Source organism: Scardinius erythrophthalmus (genome assembly GCF_964197995.2).
Source record: "Scardinius erythrophthalmus genome assembly, chromosome: 24".
NCBI classification, from domain to species: domain Eukaryota; kingdom Metazoa; phylum Chordata; class Actinopteri; order Cypriniformes; family Leuciscidae; genus Scardinius; species Scardinius erythrophthalmus.
Window position 1 is genome coordinate 32,890,237 of NC_138244.1, and position 20,784 is coordinate 32,911,020.

Below are 20,784 nucleotides of genomic sequence, written 5' to 3' on the forward strand. Positions count from 1 at the left end.
CGTTTGGGGACTATCCCTATCCCTAACCCTAACCCTATCCCTATCCCTATCCCTATCCCTAACCCTAACCCTAACCCTAACCCTAACCCTATCCCTATCCCACATTTATTTGCCCCTAAAGAAAGATACAAAAAAGTATTTTCCTAAGCTCTTTATCAGCATGCTTGTCTGATATTAAGTCCTGGTTTTCCTTACATCTAAACGAGAGCAAAACTGAGGTCATTGGTTTTAGGCCCTCAGGGGTCTCTGCTACTCCCGATGGCCACCTGGGAGATTTGGTCCCCCATGTAAAACTTTTTGACTCTGCTCTTAAATTTGATGCACAGATAACAGTTAAATCTAGTTTTTTTTTTCCCAATTAAGATTATTATCTAAGGCTAAGAGTTTCTTAGCATTTGCAGAGTTTGAGAGAGTGATCCTTTCGTTCATCTCATCTAGACTTGATTATTGTAATTCTCTTTATATTGGAATGAGTCAATCCAATATTAGTCGTCTTCAGATGTTCAGAATGCAGCAGCCAGGCTTTTGACTGGCACAAGGACATTTAATCATATTTACCCAATACTACATTGGTTTTTGCACTGGCTGCCGGTTTGTTACAGAATTGATTTTAAAATTCTGCTTTTGTTTTTTAAAGCCATGAACTGATTAGCTCCAAAATATCTCTCTGATCTTTTGAAATGAAATAACTCTACTAGATTATTGAGGTCATCTCAACAAAGACTGCTGGTGGTTCCGAGGTCTAGACTTAAGACGAGGGGTGACCGTGCTCTTCCTATTGTGGAATAGTCTTCCTCTATACCTAAGACTAGAATCAGATCGTACGACCAGGGCTTGTGTCTGGTGTTGCTCAAACAGTGGAGCGTTAGCGCTTGCAACGCCAAGGTCAAGGGTTCGATTCCCAGGGAAAGCAAGAAATGGTAAGAGTGTAAATGTGTACCTTGTAATGAAATGTAAGTTGCTTTGGATAAAAGCGACTGCCATGTGCATAACTGTAAATGTAAATGGCGTTGTGTGTCTGTGGGATTGGGAGCTGCTGTGGACGTTCACTCCCAGTATCCGCTGGTTTAGATCAGGAGCACTCGCCCGCTCCCTCATCACGCTCTTCTCTATGGGTTCAACATCTCTGTGACAGATGAGATTTATACTGATCCAAGCTCTTATGATGGAGATATTCCCTCAGTGGACTGAGAGAGAAAACACTCAGCTCTGGGAATCGCTTTGAGCTCGGTGAGGGAAAGGTGAAACACACTAAATATCTTCACTATGTGAGGAAGTATCATGAAATCATTCAATAAAAAAAAAAAGATTTAGCCCTAATAAGCTTTTTGTTCATTTTTGACCGATTTTAATGGTTTCAAAATTATATGTAATAGCAAACTCTGAGAAATTGTTAAAATAATCTCTAAATAACTATCCAAATGTACATTTTCTAGTCATAACATCTAAAATTCTTGTGCTATCATGAAGTCATGTTATTTTTTATTCCTGGCCAAAATACATTCTCATATTTTCTTACTGGAGTGAATTTACAAAATTTTGCATATTGTTTATACAAATGATGGTGAAATAGAGAAATGTGCACAAAAATAAGATCTAAAAGGCCTAAAATCCTCCAAGAGCATAATTTCTATGATCTGGGACTATGAATAATTGTCATAGGACTGTGAGGACTGTGCATCATTTTATTATTACTAATTCAGGGAAATTAGTTTTATATCGTTTGATTAAAAGTAAAAGGTTCCTCGCACTGATCCCGACTAACAGCCAATGAGTGACCCGTTTCTGAAAAGTTTAGGAGGGTTAACAGATATCTGTCTCTAATGACACCAAAAGTCTCCCAGGTCTGTCAGCTACTGCAGTTAGCCTAGTCTGTAGAAGAAACACTTCATTTCTGTGGAAAACCACCTGACATCTGTTCTGCGTTCTGGATCTGGCTGAGAGTGAGTGGACCTGGCATGTGCTGAACACCTGAGTGTGCTCCTCTAACTCCTCTAACTCCTCTACCTCCTCTAACTCCTCTACCTCCTCTAACTCCTCTACCTCCTCTAACTCCTCTAACTCCTCTACCTCTGCTTGTGTTTCTGAGATTAATATGATGATAACATCATTGATTTGGTGCGGCTACGATAAATTAGAATAGACTCAACAGATTCTGGAGTGCTTAAGTCTGCTGTATATCTATAGAAATGTACAGCTTTCATCACAAATATTATTTTGGATTGCAAATATTATTTGAGTACAGAGACTCAACTGAATCTTCTTGAGACTCGAGATGTAAATCACACAGTGTATGCCCACCTTCAGTCATCACGATATCAAATCACTTGATTCCAGTGAAATTGGCTCTTATAGTGAAATGGTGAGATCATTTCCAGTGGCTCTTGACACGACACGGCTGGTCATGACATGCTTGACTCGTGTTCTTCAGGTTGTAGTGGTTTAATGAGAGCTCTCGAGGAGCACACAGCACAGGGAGCGTTCAGTGGAAACCATCCCGTCTGGAGCAGAACTTCCGAGCTCTATAGCACACGGAATATAGGCTTTGATTGCTTCTGTTTTCTGACTAACTTTGTGGAATTACATGAGACTAAATTGTCATGACACTTTGATGCATTTCATACAAAGAAAGACACAAGCCCGATGCATGTCTGTTACTGAATGGTGAGGTGGTCTTCTGTGAGGTTTGTATTGATTTGTGTAGTCTTTGTGTAACAGTAATGTCCCGCAAAGGCAAAGCACAGTCACTAAACATTCTGTGAAAACTGAGCCTGAAATCTGTTCTCTTCTGTTCTGCGACTGACAGGTTTGGCTCAACTATGTTCAGATTTAGAGAAAATTGTTCTTGCTTAATTCATAAAGCTCCGAATTGTTTGTTTCTTTGGGAGTGGGAGAAACCTGTATTTCACTGAGTCACTGAGACGGCATTATTCATAGTCCCAGATCACAGATAGCCACTTCCAGCACGGAGTAAAGCTCAGCCCTCCCGCTGGACGCCATTAAACGCATCAGGAGAGAGGACAGGCTTCATGGTTAGCAGGTTGGGGAAATTGAATAATGTAAATGGGATACATCAATAAATATCATGGAATGAGCACTAAAGCTCACTGAGTCACTGGTGGCGTTCTGCCAGTAATCAGAAGATAAGGCATATTCTTTTGGCATAGTAATACAATTACTATAGAGGAAAGGACAGGACGAGAATAGAAGCTCTTCAATTTAGATCAGCGGCGGGAGATGAAGCGTTGGACCGCAGTAACATCACTGAAACCACACGTCACTCACGGCTACATCTGCATCTACACAACACACACACAGCTAACACACACGTCACTCACGGCTACATCTGCATCTACACAACACACACACAGCTAACACACACGTCACTCACGGCTACATCTGCATCTACACAACACACACACAGCTAACACACACGTCACTCACGGCTACATCTGCATCTACACAACACACACACAGCTAACACACACGTCACTCACGGCTACATCTGCATCTACACAACACACACACAGCTAACACACACGTCACTCACGGCTACATCTGCATCTACACAACACACACAACACACACAGCAGACCTGCTCTTCTGCAGTCATCAAGCTAACACACACGCTACATCTGCATTTACACAACACACACAACACACACAGCAGACCTGCTCTTCTGCAGTCATCAAGCTAACACTCACGTCACATCTGCATTTACACAACACACCAGGGCCGTGCACAGACTTATTAAGGGGCAGTGGCCTAAACCAAAAAAGGGGCACTATTTTGTTTTTTTGGGGGGGGGGGTGGCACTTGGCACACTACAGAGTGAAGCCTAAAACAAGCTATAATCTGCATTGGCATAGCAATACCAGTGTTTCTCACAGGATTTTTGGTAAAACTGTGTTGGGTGAACCTTGGTCCTTCTAAGGGGGTCCGGGGGCATGCTCCCCCATAAGAAAATTTTGTGCATTTTAATGTTAAATTCATCAATCTGGTGCACTTTGAGAGTTAAAAATTAAAAGCTCCAACCCATATTCAGTGTGCAAATTAAACAAAGAAATATTCAAACCTCTTTTAGTTACAGTTTCTATTTACATTACACCTACCACATAATAATAGTTATAATATTAATCCAATGACAGTTATAGCCATATTTTGTAAAACAAATGCACTAAAACAATAAAGGACACTTTCATAATTAGTTTTGTAACAATTTCTATACTTGAAAGAGATAAGCACATGATCTTTTATTTTGACGCAAACTGCATCAAGCTTTTATTTTGGCGGAAAACATGGTTTACAAACGCCTGTCATTACATTTCTAGTGAATTGCGGTAATCGTCAACTATGCAGATGTGGAAATAATCTGTAACACGGTTATGGGTTCCTACACTCATGACATGGCCTAAGTGTTTTGAAAGTAGTTCTGCTTACCGCAGGACAGGCTCTACACTTTCTCATCTCTCTCCTGATCCTCCTCACTATTATCATCTGCCACAGGAGCTGATGAAGGCCAGAAAACACACACTACCGTTCAAAAGTTTGGGGTCAGTAAGATTTTTAATGTTTTTAAAAGAAGTCTCTTCTGCTCACCAAGGCTGCATTTATTTGATTAAAAATGCAAACAAAAACAGTAATATTCTGAAATATTATTCCAATTTAAAACAGCTGTTTTCTATGTGAAAAAATATACAGTAAAGTGTCATTTATTCCTGTGATCAAAGCTGAATTTTCAGCATCATTACTCCAGTGTTCAGTGTCACATAATCCTTCAGAAATCACTCTAATATGATGATTTGATGCTCAAGACACATTTATGATTATTATCAGTTATTATCTGTTCAAAAGAACAGCATTTATCTGAAATCTAAAGCTTTTGTAACATTAAACACTACCGTTCAAAAGTTTGGGGTCAGTAAGAATTTTTATTTTATTTTTGGGGGAAATAAATAAAATAAATCAATACTTTTATTCATCAAGGATGAGTTAAACTGATCAAAAGTTACAGTAAAGACAAGTATAATGTTAGAAAATATTCTATTTTAAATAAATACTGTTCTTTTGAACTTTCTATACATCAAAGAATTTTGAAAAAAAATTGTACACAACTGTTTTCAACATTGATAATAATAATGAATGTTTCTTGAGCATCAAATCATCATATTAGAATGATTTCTGAAGGATCATGTGACACTGCACTGGAGTAATGATGCTGAACATTTAGCTTTGATACAGGAATAAATTACAATTTAAAATATATTAAAATAGAAAACAGTCATTTTAAATTGTCATAATATTTCACAATATTACTGTTTGTTTTTTATCAAATAAATGCAGCCTTGGTGAGCAGAAGATACTTCTTTTAAAAACATTAAAAATCTTACTGACCCCAAACTTTTGAACGGTAGTGTATATTTTGACACATTTTACAGTGTCTGCTTTAAGGGCCTGTTTCTATTTTTTCACGCTGTTTTTCTGCACATTCCTTGCGTTTCTTCTCCATCTTGCTGACTATTTTGACAGATACACACTGACACTGCTGCATGCTCGCTCACTCGTTTAAAGTTGTGATTGGCCCAGCCCAGTGTCAATCAAGAAAAGAACCAATGGGCCGCTGATCTACGTGTTTCATGGGCTGGTCTGTCAGAAAAAAAAAAAAAACCTAACGCTAACTTTTTCTGACCAATGCATTACACCGGCACAAACCCAGCACCGCCAATTAAGCAAAACAAAACAAAACGAATGGGCCGCCGATGTACAAATTTTATGGGCCGTTAAAAAGAAAAAGAAAAAATAATAATAATAAAAATAATGTATGAGTATGAGATGTATTGGCCCAAAAAGCACGTCGGCCCACCGGGAAAGTGTGCGGTATGCCCGATGGCCAGTCCAGCCCTGGTTGTACAAGTTGTTAGCACTAGTAGAAAGAGCCAGAAGCCAGAAGACCTAGAGCAAAACATTACCGACATAAATACAAAAAAAAAAAAATACAAAAACAAATTACTAATTTCGCAGATTCAACCACTGTCTTGCATAACCTACCTGTTAATGCGACAGCTTTCGTGAACCGTCGTATACTGTGAGTGATGCTGCGGAGCGAGCGGGAAAACCTGGAGCGGATTAGCGGAATCAGCGGAATGCTTTGAGCGGAGCGGTGGGGGTGGGGAAGAGGGGCACCTCAGTCAATTAGGGCAGAGGGGCAGTGGCTCTAGCCACCGGGCCACCCCCCTGTGCACGGCCCTGCTCTTTATGATGTGATTGTTGTGTTTGTAGGTGTTGTGTTGAAGTTTTGTGAGCTCTTTATGATGTGATTGTTGTGTTTATAGGTGTTGTGTTGAAGTCTTGTGAGCTCTTTATGATGTGATTGTTGTGTTTATAGGTGTTGTGTTGAAGTCTTGTGAGCTCTTTATGATGTGATTGTTGTGTTTATAGGTGTTGTGTTGAAGTCTTGTGAGCTCTTTATGATGTGATTGTTGTGTTTGTAGGTGTTGTGTTGAAGTCTTGTGAGCTCTTTATGATGTGATTGTTGTGTTTATAGGTGTTGTGTTGAAGTCTTGTGAGCTCTTTATGATGTGATTGTTGTGTTTATAGGTGTTGTGTTGAAGTCTTGTGAGCTCTTTATGATGTGATTGTTGTGTTTGTAGGTGTTGTGTTGAAGTCTTGTGAGCTCTTTATGATGTGATTGTTGTGTTTATAGGTGTTGTGTTGAAGTCTTGTGAGCTCTTTATGATGTGATTGTTGTGTTTATAGGTGTTGTGTTGAAGTCTTGTGAGCTCTTTATGATGTGATTGTTGTGTTTGTAGGTGTTGTGTTGAAGTCTTGTGAGCTCTTTATGATGTGATTGTTGTGTTTATAGGTGTTGTGTTGAAGTCTTGTGAGCTCTTTATGATGTGATTGTTGTGTGTGTAGGTGTTGTGTTGAAGTCTTGTGAGCTCTTTATGATGTGATTGTTGTGTTTGTAGGTGTTGTGTTGAAGTCTTGTGAGCTCTTTATGATGTGATTGTTGTGTTTGTAGGTGTTGTGTTGAAGTCTTGTGAGCTCTTTATGATGTGATTGTTGTGTTTATAGGTGTTGTGTTGAAGTCTTGTGAGCTCTTTATGATGTGATTGTTGTGTGTGTAGGTGTTGTGTTGAAGTCTTGTGAGCTCTTTATGATGTGATTGTTGTGTTTGTAGGTGTTGTGTTGAAGTCTTGTGAGCTCTTTATGATGTGATTGTTGTGTGTGTAGGTGTTGTGTTGAAGTCTTGTGAGCTCTTTATGATGTGATTGTTGTGTTTGTAGGTGTTGTGTTGAAGTCTTGTGAGCTCTTTATGATGTGATTGTTGTGTGTGTAGGTGTTGTGTTGAAGTCTTGTGAGCTCTTTATGATGTGATTGTTGTGTGTGTAGGTGTTGTGTTGAAGTCTTGTGAGCTCTTTATGATGTGATTGTTGTGTTTGTAGGTGTTGTGTTGAAGTCTTGTGAGCTCTTTATGATGTGATTGTTGTGTTTGTAGGTGTTGTGTTGAAGTCTTGTGAGCTCTTTATGAGGTGATTGTTGTGTGTGTAGGTGTTGTGTTGAAGTCTTGTGAGCTCTTTATGATGTGATTGTTGTGTTTGTAGGTCTTGTGTTGAAGTTTTGTGAGCTCTTTATGATGTGATTGTTGTGTGTGTAGGTGTTGTGTTGAAGTCTTGTGAGCTCTTTATGATGTGATTGTTGTGTTTATAGGTGTTGTGTTGAAGTCTTGTGAGCTCTTTATGATGTGATTGTTGTGTGTGTAGGTGTTGTGTTGAAGTCTTGTGAGCTCTTTATGATGTGATTGTTGTGTTTGTAGGTGTTGTGTTGAAGTCTTGTGAGCTCTTTATGATGTGATTGTTGTGTTTGTAGGTGTTGTGTTGAAGTCTTGTGAGCTCTTTATGATGTGATTGTTGTGTGTGTAGGTGTTGTGTTGAAGTCTTGTGAGCTCTTTATGATGTGATTGTTGTGTTTGTAGGTGTTGTGTTGAAGTCTTGTGAGCTCTTTATGATGTGATTGTTGTGTGTGTAGGTGTTGTGTTGAAGTTTTGTGAGCTCTTTATGATGTGATTGTTGTGTTTGTAGGTGTTGTGTTGAAGTCTTGTGAGCTCTTTATGATGTGATTGTTGTGTGTGTAGGTGTTGTGTTGAAGTTTTGTGAGCTCTTTATGATGTGATTGTTGTGTTTGTAGGTGTTGTGTTGAAGTTTTGTGAGCTCTTTATGATGTGATTGTTGTGTGTGTAGGTGTTGTGTTGAAGTCTTGTGAGCTCTTTATGATGTGATTGTTGTGTGTGTAGGTGTTGTGTTGAAGTTTTGTGAGCTCTTTATGATGTGATTGTTGTGTTTGTAGGTGTTGTGTTGAAGTTTTGTGAGCTCTTTATGATGTGATTGTTGTGTTTGTAGGTGTTGTGTTGAAGTCTTGTGAGCTCTTTATGATGTGATTGTTGTGTTTGTAGGTGTTGTGTTGAAGTTTAGTGAGCTCTTTATGATGTGATTGTTGTCTTTGTAGGTGTTGTGTTGAAGTTTAGTGAGCTCTTTATGATGTGATTGTTGTGTTTGTAGGTGTTGTGTTGAAGTCTTGTGAGCTCTTTATGATGTGATTGTTGTGTGTGTAGGTGTTGTGTTGAAGTCTTGTGAGCTCTTTATGATGTGATTGTTGTGTGTGTAGGTGTTGTGTTGAAGTCTTGTGAGCTCTTTATGATGTGATTGTTGTGTTTGTAGGTGTTGTGTTGAAGTGAGGAGGACACCGTGAGAATGGCTACGCCGCAGACTTCCAGACAGAGCAGCTACTCCTCAATCTCTGGAAAGATGTAAGTGACATTCATGCCTTATCAACCCAATTATCGTTCTCTTTTAGAAATTAAAAGAAAATAAGCATAACACTTTATAATAACTTTCATTAATAAATCATTAACTAACATTACATAATGCTTAACTGATCATTGGTCAATATATATTCACATAGTTAGAAATATGAGATAATGTGTTCAATGAACTTATCAAACATTACATAATATTTAGCAGATCAGTATTTAATGTAAATTAAAATGCTTAATGTCATTAAACTTTAAATTCATATGATCAAGCACTTTTTATAAAATCTACAAATGATTTTGACTGATGGTTTACAGTGACTAAAAGCTTAATTAATAATAGCATATAATGCTGAATGGATCTTTAGTTAATATATATTCAAGGCAAACGGATAGCAACACACACTGAACATACACAATACCGGACACTGGACTGAAACAGAACTGAACATACAGTATACAGGTGTTAATGATGGTGACTGATTAGTGCACAGCTGAATGTGATTAGTGTCCGTGACAACAAATGAGTGACGAAGGCAGTAGATGACAAAACATGTAACCCCAAACTAACGTGAATGTGACAGAACGCCCCCTCCCGGTAGGTGCGTCCTCGCGCTGTGAAGAGGATGAGGGGATGGCGAAGGGGTGGCACAGACAGGCAGATGAAGAGGATGAGGGGATGGCGAAGGGGTGGCACAGACAGGCAGATGAAGAGGATGAGGGGATGGTGAAGGGGTGGCACAGACAGGCAGATGAAGAGGATGAGGGGCTGGCGAAGGGGTGGCACAGACAGGCAGATGAAGAGGATGAGGGGATGGTGAAGGGGTGGCACAGACAGGCAGATGAAGAGGATGAGGATGAGGGGATGGCGAAGGGGTGGCACAGACAGGCAGATGAAGAGGATGAGGGGATGGCGAAGGGGTGGCACAGACAGGCAGATGAAGAGGATGAGGGGATGGTGAAGGGGTGGCACAGACAGGCAGATGAAGAGGATGAGGATGAGGGGATGGCGAAGGGGTGGCACAGACAGGCAGATGAAGAGGATGAGGGGATGGCGAAGGGGTGGCACAGACAGGCAGATGAAGAGGATGAGGGGATGGTGAAGGGGTGGCACAGACAGGCAGATGAAGAGGATGAGGGGCTGGCGAAGGGGTGGCACAGACAGGCAGATGTAGAGGATGAGGGGATGGTGAAGGGGTGGCACAGACAGGCAGATGAAGAGGATGAGGATGAGGGGATGGCGAAGGGGTGGCACAGACAGGCAGATGAAGAGGATGAGGGGATGGTGAAGGGGTGGCACAGACAGGCAGATGAAGAGGATGAGGGGCTGGCGAAGGGGTGGCACAGACAGGCAGATGAAGAGGATGAGGGGATGGTGAAGGGGTGGCACAGACAGGCAGATGAAGAGGATGAGGATGAGGGGATGGCGAAGGGGTGGCACAGACAGGCAGATGAAGAGGATGAGGGGATGGCGAAGGGGTGGCACAGACAGGCAGATGAAGAGGATGAGGGGATGGTGAAGGGGTGGCACAGACAGGCAGATGAAGAGGATGAGGGGATGGTGAAGGGGTGGCACAGACAGGCAGATGAAGAGGATTAGGGATGGTGAAGGGGTGGCACAGACAGGCAGATGAAGAGGATTAGGGTTAGGGTTAGGGGTAACGCCCTAACGCAGCGACGACCTCCCGAGAGCGAGGTGGAGACCCGGAGGTCTGAGGGTGAGTTGGACGGTGGAGCCGACGTGCCGAGGGAGTCCGGTGAGACCGAATGGCCGATGGTCCACGCCGAGGTCGAGGGTGGAAGGAGCGCGTGTTCGGGAGCCAGGGCGACAGGTCGAGGCAGAGCATAGCGTAGCTCCTCATGCCCAGGAGAAGATGGCTCCCGACAGGCCCGAGGTGGTACCACGCTACTGAGAGGCAGAGGGGGTGCCGAGGGACTGAAGGGTGATGGAGATGACTGAGTGGCACAGATGGCTGGAGACTGGGAGAGAGACTGAAGGCCAATGCAGAAACCCCCCCCCCCCAAAAATAAAGTGTTCGGGATAGTTGGGAGAGGTGGTGGTAGAGGGAGGCTGGGCGGGGCTAGCGAGACAGGTAGAGGACTGATAGGTTTGGACAAATCTCCTCTCCAGACTCAAAATCAAAAAGTGTCCTTGCCAAAAACGTGCGCTCAGTAGCGGGGGAGGTTGGCGGGGCTCACCTCCGAATCCTCGAAGTCCACCAGCACTCCCTCTGCGATGGATGGCTCGTCCGGCTCACACACCTGGTCAGGCGCGCGCTGCTCGGGCTCTGTGGCGGTGTGGTCCTCGGTCGCTCTTGTGGGCGCAGGTTCATTCATCGCAGCGGTCTCCGTCTCGCTACCTGCGGTGGGTTCAGGTTGACGATCCTCGCCGTCTGGGTGGTTCTGGCTGGGCACTGGATGGGGAGTGAGGCTGACGGCATCCTCGATGGTGAACGCGGGATCCGCAGGACGCCAGCATCCACTCCACATATGACACGAAGCTCTTTGACGGTGATAACTCCTTGAGTCCGACATCCAGGAACGTGCACAGGCAGTTATCCGGGAAGGTGGTCTGATGGGCGAGATCCAGAAAATGTTCTAAATGTTCCTCTGCTCAAGGCACATGAGTTGAACTGCTGGAAAGACCATGGTGCAAGCAGGGGTGGAAACAGAGCCAACACACTGACCACAATAACAGAAGAAAAAAAAGAAAATTCAACAAACATGTTCAACTTGTTTGATCCGGTATTCTGTCACAGGTGGTTGCTGGCAGACGGATACGATTCAATTCAAAAGGTTTATTCTCCAAAGATCCTACAGGAAGGCAAACGGATAGCAACACACACTGAACATAGACAATACCGGACAATGGACTGAAACAGGACTGAACATACATACAGGTGTTAATGATGGTGACTGATGAGTGCACAAGCTGAATGTGATTAGTATCCGTGACAACAAATGAGTGACGAAGGCAGGTGATGACGGATCAAATACTTATTTCATTCGGTCAAATGCTAATCAATTTACAATCTTTATAGCTCTTTATAGCTCTTTATAGCAAAAGACTTTGGAGTGGCTACAAAAAAAGAGACTGCATCCGGCCCATAGGAAACCGGGAAAAATATCGGAAGGACATTAAATGTAGTCACACAATGCTGATGTTATTAACATTAACAATTTGAGAACAAAGTATAATTTGCACGGCTTGCCGTGATATTTACTTGCTTACTTGTTCAGACAACATCTTCCGGTGAAAATTCTTATGTTGGTCATTCTTCCAAAAAGTAGAATCTGTGGTTCTGAACGCCAGGATCCACACCGGCGGCGACTGACAGCCGCACGTTCTCCTCTAGTCACTGGATTCATCCGCGCTGTGCCGTGCCGAGGCTTAACCCACGTAAAGTTGATAATTCCGTGAATAACTGCAATCGCAGATTTCTAACAGAGAGGGCGACAAAGAGGAAAAACTACGGACTGCAGCTTTAACTAATATTCACTAATGAACCTTATTGTAAAGTGTTACCGATTAATTGATTGATTTGAGTGCCCTTTTTTCAATAAAGTTTGAGGCGGGTCCAATCTTAAAGGGATAGTTCACCAAAAGATTTACATTCTATCAATAATTACTCTCCCTCATGTCATTCCAAACCCATACGACCTTCGTTCATCTTCAGAACAGAGACACTGTAAGACAGAAATAATGATACTGTGTGTTTGAAAACTCATCTGGCAGATAATATGAGCAATAAACAATAATAAACAATCATCAAAGTCAAATATCACAACCAACCATAGAATATTCAGCTGCATTTATTTATGTACTTTTTTTGCGCTGTGATTGTGCACTGAATTCGCTCTCGTAGGCTATTGAGTGAATAAATGATAGAAATCCATTTAGTTTCCCTAAATTCTTCCCTACATGTATTACTGGAACGCTGTGCATCTTCAGTCATTAGGGTTTTATGTTTAGTTCTGGATGTGCTAAGAGGAACCCAAGCACCAGAAGCATCATTATCATGAGTGTACATTCAGGCATGTAGATATAAATGTATATTGATGTGTGTGTGAATGAAGCAAAGCCCTTGTGTTTTGCAGCTGGTCGCTCCAGCAGACAGCAGGTGGAGGAGTGTGTGTGTGTGTGTGTGTTGTGCTGCTCACTCATGTTTGCCTCCTCCCCCGATGAACAATTATCATTGCACACGCCAACGGTTCACACAGGTGCTTGTCTGAGCTCCACTGGATCCTCCATCTGTTCACACACACACACACACACACACACTTACCTGCGATAGAACAACAGACTCCATTTCATCTGTGATGTCACTCAAAAACAGGCCAGAAACCTCAGAATATGATCATGTCAACATGTTAATGCCGGAAACGCCAGAATAACTTCATGAATAATCCAGAAGCTTCTTCTGACAGCTCGTCCTAAAGCATCTTCCGTTTGACCACGACTGAAGAACTTGACATGAAGATTCAGGCGTTCCTCCATATGCATCGTCTCTGAGAAGAAAATGCTATTTTTATTCTATTTCAAATGGTGAATGTAGACGTGCTGTGTGACAAGATCAGCTGAATAATTGATGTGTGTTGGGCAGGAGCGCAGGCTTTAATGGGCCGGGATGTGGAGGTTGTAGGTGTACTCTGACATCATGCTTGAGATAAAAATTACAGAAATGTTCAACTCAATGTATTTGTGTTGTTTTTCCACAATGCACATCTTCACAGAGAGTCGTGTCCCAACGCCTGCGGGAGGAAGACACAAATAAAAGCAGTGTTTAAAACCCCCGCTTTAAACTATATGACGTCAAAGACAGCTTACAGAATCACAATCATTTGTGATTATCGAAGGTTTCGCGAGGACCTTTCCTGAACTCAGCAGATGATATCAGCATCAGACTGTGTTTACTCTGATTATACGGAGGCTTCACCACTGAATGTGTGTGTGTGTGTGTTTACTCTGATTATCTGGAGGCTTCACCACTGAATGTGTGTGTGTGTTTACTCTGATAATGACTGACTGTACGCAGGGCTTTCTGACCCGTCGATGGCTGCAAATGTAAATATTTGTGCTGGAGAGCAGCTTTTCCTCCACATTCATTCAGATAAACCCATTATCCTGATGATCCGTTCACAAGAGGCCTTTCTCGCAGAAATTGTTTTGATACTTTGTTGAAAATGGCCTGCTGTAATACACTGTCATAATGTAAAAGTCATTTTTACACATTTCTTTACAGCAACAATAACAATCTGGAGTAAAAATAATGACACATAATAGATTTATTCAACTTCGTTGTTTTAATTAGCGTAGCATGAACGTATAGACATCACGTGAAAATCTGCAGACTTTCTCTCAGAACACAAACATGTCTCTGCTGTCGATGTAAACACACACTGCTTCAGTTTCGGCTTGTACACACAGTGCCGGAGAAATGTGTGTGTTGATGATGTGTTCCTGTTCCTCTCGTTACACCACAGTACCATAGTGTAGGAGAAGAGCATAACATGTGTGTGTGTGTGTGTGTGTTTGATCATCATCGCTGAACGTTCAACAGAACAACTCCATCATTTAAAGCTTATACTTCTTCCTACTCCTTTTCAGACATGTATAAGTTAATATTGTTTTGCTTTCTGTTTTGTTGGGTTTTTTCATTAGCTTTTATTGCATTATTATTATTATTATTATTATTCTTTTACATATTCGGGTTAGGGTTAAATAAAGCCTGGTTCACACGGCAGGATAATTAGGCCGATTTTAGCCCCGATTCACCCCTTCCGACAATCTTAAGGATGCTCCGATTATCGTAAAATAATCTGATCAGATATTCCTGCCGTGTGTGGTGTGTTAAGACTGCTCTCGTCTGCTCGGAAGGACGTCGGAACCGCTCCGAATCTCAGATCGGGGATATCCAACATGTTGGATTTTTTTGGCCCTATTTCTCCTCGTGTGTGGTGTCCCCCGGGGACAAACGAGCACGCAGCCTGTGGACTGTGGCGTGTAGCCAATCAGAAAGCGAGGTGATGAGGCGGCGAGGAAGCACCGGGAAACAAAATCAAAACAGCCGGCGGCATGGCGCACCAGAAAGTTGTCTCCACTTCTTTGACCATCGCCTTTTCTTTTGATAACGTTTTTTTTCGGTTAAAAACAAACTACAAACTATCGCCACTGCATCCTCTTCGTCCGTCATGATTGTTTACTCTGAAGTCACGTTTGATCTCGAGGGATTTTGCGAGATTTCACGTCTGACCTGGGAATGCTCGGGAGTCAAATCGGTTTGTGTGTGATGTGTTGATTTTGCCGTGTGGCTGCGCACCGCACACTGTACGACCAAAACTGTTAGACCCGTGATTTCTTATCGCCGTGTGTGGGGTCTCTCAGGTTTGGAAAATCGGCCGACAATTTTAAAATCGTCCCGTGTGAACCAGGCTTTAAGCCATTCATTCATTCATTCATTCATTCATTCATTAGACCCCAATAGTGAGAAAGAATAAAAGCATTAGCTTGTCTGTAATGGTAATATCGGCTCTACCTTTATGTGCAGTAATCTTTTGTTTCATTGTTAATCCAACTATACTGTTGAGCAGTGGCGTAACTTTGTTTTAAAAAGTGGGTGGGACGTTTTTTTTTTTTTTTTTTTACGGGGGGGGGGGGGGTGGGGGGTTATGAACGCTAAATCATAAATCGATGTATGTACAATATTACGATGTCCAGCAATCGATTGAAATAGTGGATGGGTTTAATTTGTCGTTTAATGAGGTTTGATATATGTTGGTGTGGGTAAATCTGTTATTTATACGTGTATTGAAGTAGTCCAGTGGTAAAACTTTTGCCAAGCGTGTCAGAGGTTGTGGGTTCTAATCCACACTCGTATAGGTTTTTTTTTCTCATTAAAACCGATTATGTTTATCAGTGGTTGTATATCAGGCAAGCATACGTTTGTAAGCATTTTGTTTTGTAATTTCACCGGAACGAATAGAGAGTCTCCACAACGGATTGAAGCGCGCGTCCGAGTGAAGACTGCATGTGCGCGAGCCACAAGAGAACACAGTATCCGCGCCACTGATCGCAGCGGCAATGAGCACTTGGATCACTTGATTTCAAAAACAACACATTTCAGCGCTAGATCGCCTCTTACAAACGAACTAAATGAATGCTCTGGAGATGTTTTATTTATTTGTATTGGTACATTCGTGCCGTGAGATGTTTCAAAAGTGGTGGGGACAATATCGACCTTAGCAAAAAGTGGTGGGGACATGTCCCACCCGTCCCACCCGCAAATTACGCCTATTCTGTTGAGTATTTTACTATAGTATTTGTATATCTGTAATATTTAAGTGCAAATTTACTGCACTTTTTTTCTGTACTATTATTTTTAATGACTATCTGTAAGTTTATCCCAGTAACCTCAGCCTGCGCTGACCTCTGACCTCTGACCTCAGCGCTGACCTCAGCTCCTAATGAAGCACAATCAGGGTGTAGTGGCCCAGATAGCTGGGGTTTCTGCTCTTATTGTGAGGTGATCATTACCATGGGCTGCTGTGTCCCCTACGCTTCATTTAACTGGTCTTTCGGTACTTACAGCTACTGGTGTCTGTCAATAATACATGTGAGTACACTGATTAAAATATACATGTACATCATTTAGCCAGATTCCTCTAGTCAAGAAGTTCTTCAGCCCAGATCAGTGTTTGTATAAGTAGTAGGGCTTCCTAAACGCTACTCGGGCTCATTGGAAACACAAGTCTCTACCGTCATTTTTGCGAAACTCCACAAAAATACAGATCACTGCCTTTCCAGCTGAAATGAAACACCAACGACTTTTATTCCTTTTCACACAATCAATAATGACTTATTTTCACGCATTTCCTTACTGTGTTATGACCTGTAAACGATGAGATTTTGAGGTTTGCATCCTATAAGTGTGTATTTCTGCTGTAGTAAACTCTCTCTGCACTCGTGATGTGAAGCGCTGGAGTTTGAGTCTCTGAAACACCAGAAAAGAGCTTACAGACTTGTAGAAGCAGATCAAGTGGCACGGTTACTTCAACGTGTTTTTTATCTCATGTTTGCACTATCAGTTAGGTTTAGTGTAGGTGGTACATTATTTTCAAAAGCGATAGAGCATTAATCTGTTAGTGCCACTCATTTCTGAACTGCCACGATACATACAACAACCAATGTTATAAAATGTTGCCAGACACACTTTCAGAAGTGTCGCGAAAGTAGCAACGTAATGACATTTTGCAGTGTCCGATGAGTCTGGGTTGCCTAAACCTTGTACTGTATATCTCCAAAGACTCCAGAGGAAATGTGCGTAGAGTCTGCTTGGGTATCTCTGAGCTATCTCTTGAGGCGTCCTGACTCCACTGATGGGCCCATCTGCAACTTCTGATTGTGGACCTTCGTATCTTGGCAAGGTTGAGACGATGTTGAGATCTCTCTCAAAACTCTAGACGAGGTTTCAGCAAAACTCTCTCCATTTCATAACTTTATTGTCTGTGAGAAACAATTGAGGTATTAAAAAAAAAACATTTTTTTCCTTTTCTGTGGCTTACCAATTATTGTTCATAACGCTATTCTAGCTTCCCTCATTACAGTGAATCTCTGAAAACAGAAATAGCTTTAATGACTCCTCAACCCTGTGTGGCTAGTGTATTTTACGGAGTAGTTTCAAAGGCTCATGTCCGTGCAGAAATGTGTGTAATGCCCTGATGTGGTGTGTGTCCGTCAGCAGGTGTGATGAGATACTTAGTAGATTGTCCTCACTCAATGGCTGGTTGTCTAAGCGGTGTCCGCAAAATAATATAGAATTCATAGACAATTGGAAAAGTTTTTGGGGCTGACCTGACCTGTTGAAAAGAGATGGTATTCATCCCTCCTGGGATGGTGCTGCTCTTCTCTCTAGTAATATCCCATCACATTGAGCCTCTTTCACCTAGATATCATCATATAGAGACTGTGTCTGTTCCCCGAATTAGGACATAAAAAAACTTCCAAACCCATCTAAGGGTAAATTTTTTATTGATGTTCAACAAATAAAAAACAGATATAATACAAATGAGCAAATGCTAAAGCTTGGGTTGCTGAATATTAGATCCCTTACTTCAAAAGCACTTATTGTTAATGATATGATTACAGATTATAATCTAGATGTGTTTGACAGATACCTGTCTAAAACCAAACGATTACATTACTTTAAATGAGTCCACCCCGCAAGATTACTGTTATAAACATGAACCTCGTCTGAAAGGCAAAGGGGGAGGTGTTGCTGTAATTTATAGTAATATTTTTAGAATTACTAAGAAGTCTAGTTTCAGATATAATTCTTTTGAAGTGTTGGTGCTTAATATAGCAATATATAGTGTAAATGCTCACCTTTGAGATTTGTGCTAGCTACTGTATACAGGCCACCAGGGCACCATACAGACTTTATCAAAGATTTTGCTGACTTTCTATCAGAGTTAGTACTGGCTGCAGATAAAGTACTAATTGTTGGTGATTTTAATATACACATCGATAATGAAAAAGATGCATTGGGATTGGCATTTAAAGACATTGTAAACTCTATTGGAGTTAGACAACACGTGTCAGGACCTACTCATCGTCGTAATCATACTCTAGATCTAATATTATCACATGGAATAGATGTTGATGCCGTTGAAATTCTGCAGCAGAGCGATGACATCTCAGATCATTATCTAGTCTCGTGTAAATTACATTTAGCCAAGGCTGCAAAGCCGACTCCGTGTTACAAATATGTTAGACCTATCACTTCTGCCACTAAAGATTGCTTTATTAATAATCTTCCTGATCAGTTTCATCATCTCAGCGTCCCAGATAGCTTAGAAGAACTCGATATTGCGACAGAAACTTTTAACTCTCTCTTTTCCAGCACTTTTGACACAGTTGCTCCTTTGCGCTTAAAGAAGATTAAAGAAAATAATCCAACGCCGTGGTACAACGAGCACACTCGGGCCCTTAAGAGAGCAGCCAGAAAAAAGGAGCGCAACTGGAAGAAAACAAAACTAGAGGTATTTCGCATTTCATGGAAAGAGAGCTCGATTGCATACAGAGAGGCCTTAAAAGCTGCTAGATCTGCTTATTTTTCAAACCTATTAGAAGAAAATAAACAAAAACCCTAGGTATTTATTTGAAACAGTGGCTAATTAATGAAAAATAAAGCTTCAAGCCCAGAAGTTTCCAAGCAGCACAGCAGTAATGACTTTATGAACTTCTTCACTTATAAGATTGATAATATCAGGGAGAAAATTATAACTATGCAACCGTCTACTACAGTATCGCATCAGGCAGTGCATTGTAGTCTCCCTGAGGAAAAATTTGATTCATTCATTGCTATAGAATAGGAAGAATTCGCTAAACTCGTTAAATCATCTAAATCGACAACATGTATGTTAGACCCTATACCGACTAAGCTAATGAAAGAGATGCTTCCAGAGGTCACAGATCCACTTCTTAATATCATTAATTCATCTTTGTCATTAGGATACGTACCGAAAACTTTTAAGCTGGCTATGATTAAACCGCTTGTTAAAAAAACGCAACTTGATCCTACAGAATTAGTCAATTACAGGCCGATCTCGAGTCTACCTTTTCTGTCAAAGATACTAGAAGAGGCAGTATCTTCACAACTATGTTGCTTTTTAGAAAGAAATGATATCTGTGAGGATTTTCAGTCAGGATTTAGACCGTGCCATAGTAGTCAAGTCAAGTCATTTTCATTTATATAGCGCTTTTAACAATGTAGATTGTCTCAAAGCAGCTTTACAGAGATAAATGTATAATTTAACGTAAGATTGTTTGGCTTTATAGCGGTTCTTTAATAAAGTTATTTTCCAGCTAAAGTTAGTTTTGATTGATTCGCTTCCGTCGCAACGATCATTTGTTTTTAAATTAGGGCCGCCAAGACGACACCGTTCTCTCTACACAGACTTTAAACGCGAACCTGTGAGAAACGCTGATGGCGTTCAGATGCGCATTAAGAACGGGTTCAATAGTTATGTGCGTTTGAATATATGTGTGCAGGTTTGGAATTCCCTGCAAACCAAGCCTAAACAAATTACTGGTGTTTCCTTATAGTTTTGATTCAGAATTTTATTTTATCAATTCGGGGTAGATACGCAAATTGAGTTTTCCCGACGACGCGTTATCTGTAGAGTGGGAAAGGGATCCTCCATAGGGAGAGACTAGTTGGCACTTCAGCACTGCGTTGACATCGGGTCCAGGCGAAGGTCCTTCATCAGATCTGGAAACGGCCTGGAAACGGCCTGGAAACGGCCTGGAAACGGCCTGGATCCGGCAGGCTGCGGGAAAACCTTGGGATAAACAAAGACACTAAAATTAGCGTAGATGCCATTCTTCTCATGATGTAACAAGTACATCAGGATTTATGGGAAGTGTTCCCGGTTCCAGCTGACCTAATCTATGCAGCCTAATATTGAATTATAGAAGTCTATAATGTATTATGTGAACGCTATGTCAAAGAGATGTGTCTTTAATCTAGATTTGAACTGACAGAGTGTGTCTGCTTCCCGGACAATGGTAGGAAGGCTGTTCCAAAGTTTTGGTGCTAAATAGGAAAAGGATCTACCGCCAGCAGTCGATTTTGATATTCTAGGTATTATCAACTGGCCGGAATTTTGAGATCGCAATAGGCGTGAAGGAGTTTAATGCGTTAAGAGCTCGCTCAAGTACTGCGGAGCTAAACCATTTAGTGCTTTGTAAGTAATCAGCAATATTTTAAAATTGATGCGATGTTTAATAGGGAGCCAATGCAGTTTTGACAGAACCGGGCTAATATGGTCATACTTCCTGGTTCTGGTAAGAACTCGAGCTGCTGCGTTTTGAACCAGCTGTAGTTTGTTTATTAAGCGTGCAGGGCAACCACCCAGTAGAGCATTACAATAATCTAGCCTTGAGGTCATGAACGCATGGACTAATTGTTCCGCA

General features: G+C 41.6%; 1 protein-coding gene across 5 annotated transcripts in view; it reads left to right on the forward strand.

Moving 5' to 3' along the window:
- insc (INSC spindle orientation adaptor protein) overlaps positions 1–20,784 on the forward strand; it is a 102,862-nt gene that overhangs the window by 23,947 nt on the left and 58,131 nt on the right. For all 5 annotated transcript variants that reach the window (XM_081356242.1, XM_081356244.1, XM_081356240.1 and 2 more), the window contains exon 2: positions 8,719–8,807. In XM_081356242.1, the coding sequence (XP_081212368.1) occupies positions 8,752–8,807 (56 nt within the window). In that variant the 5' untranslated portion in view covers positions 8,719–8,751. The remainder of the gene's footprint in view (positions 1–8,718; positions 8,808–20,784) is intronic.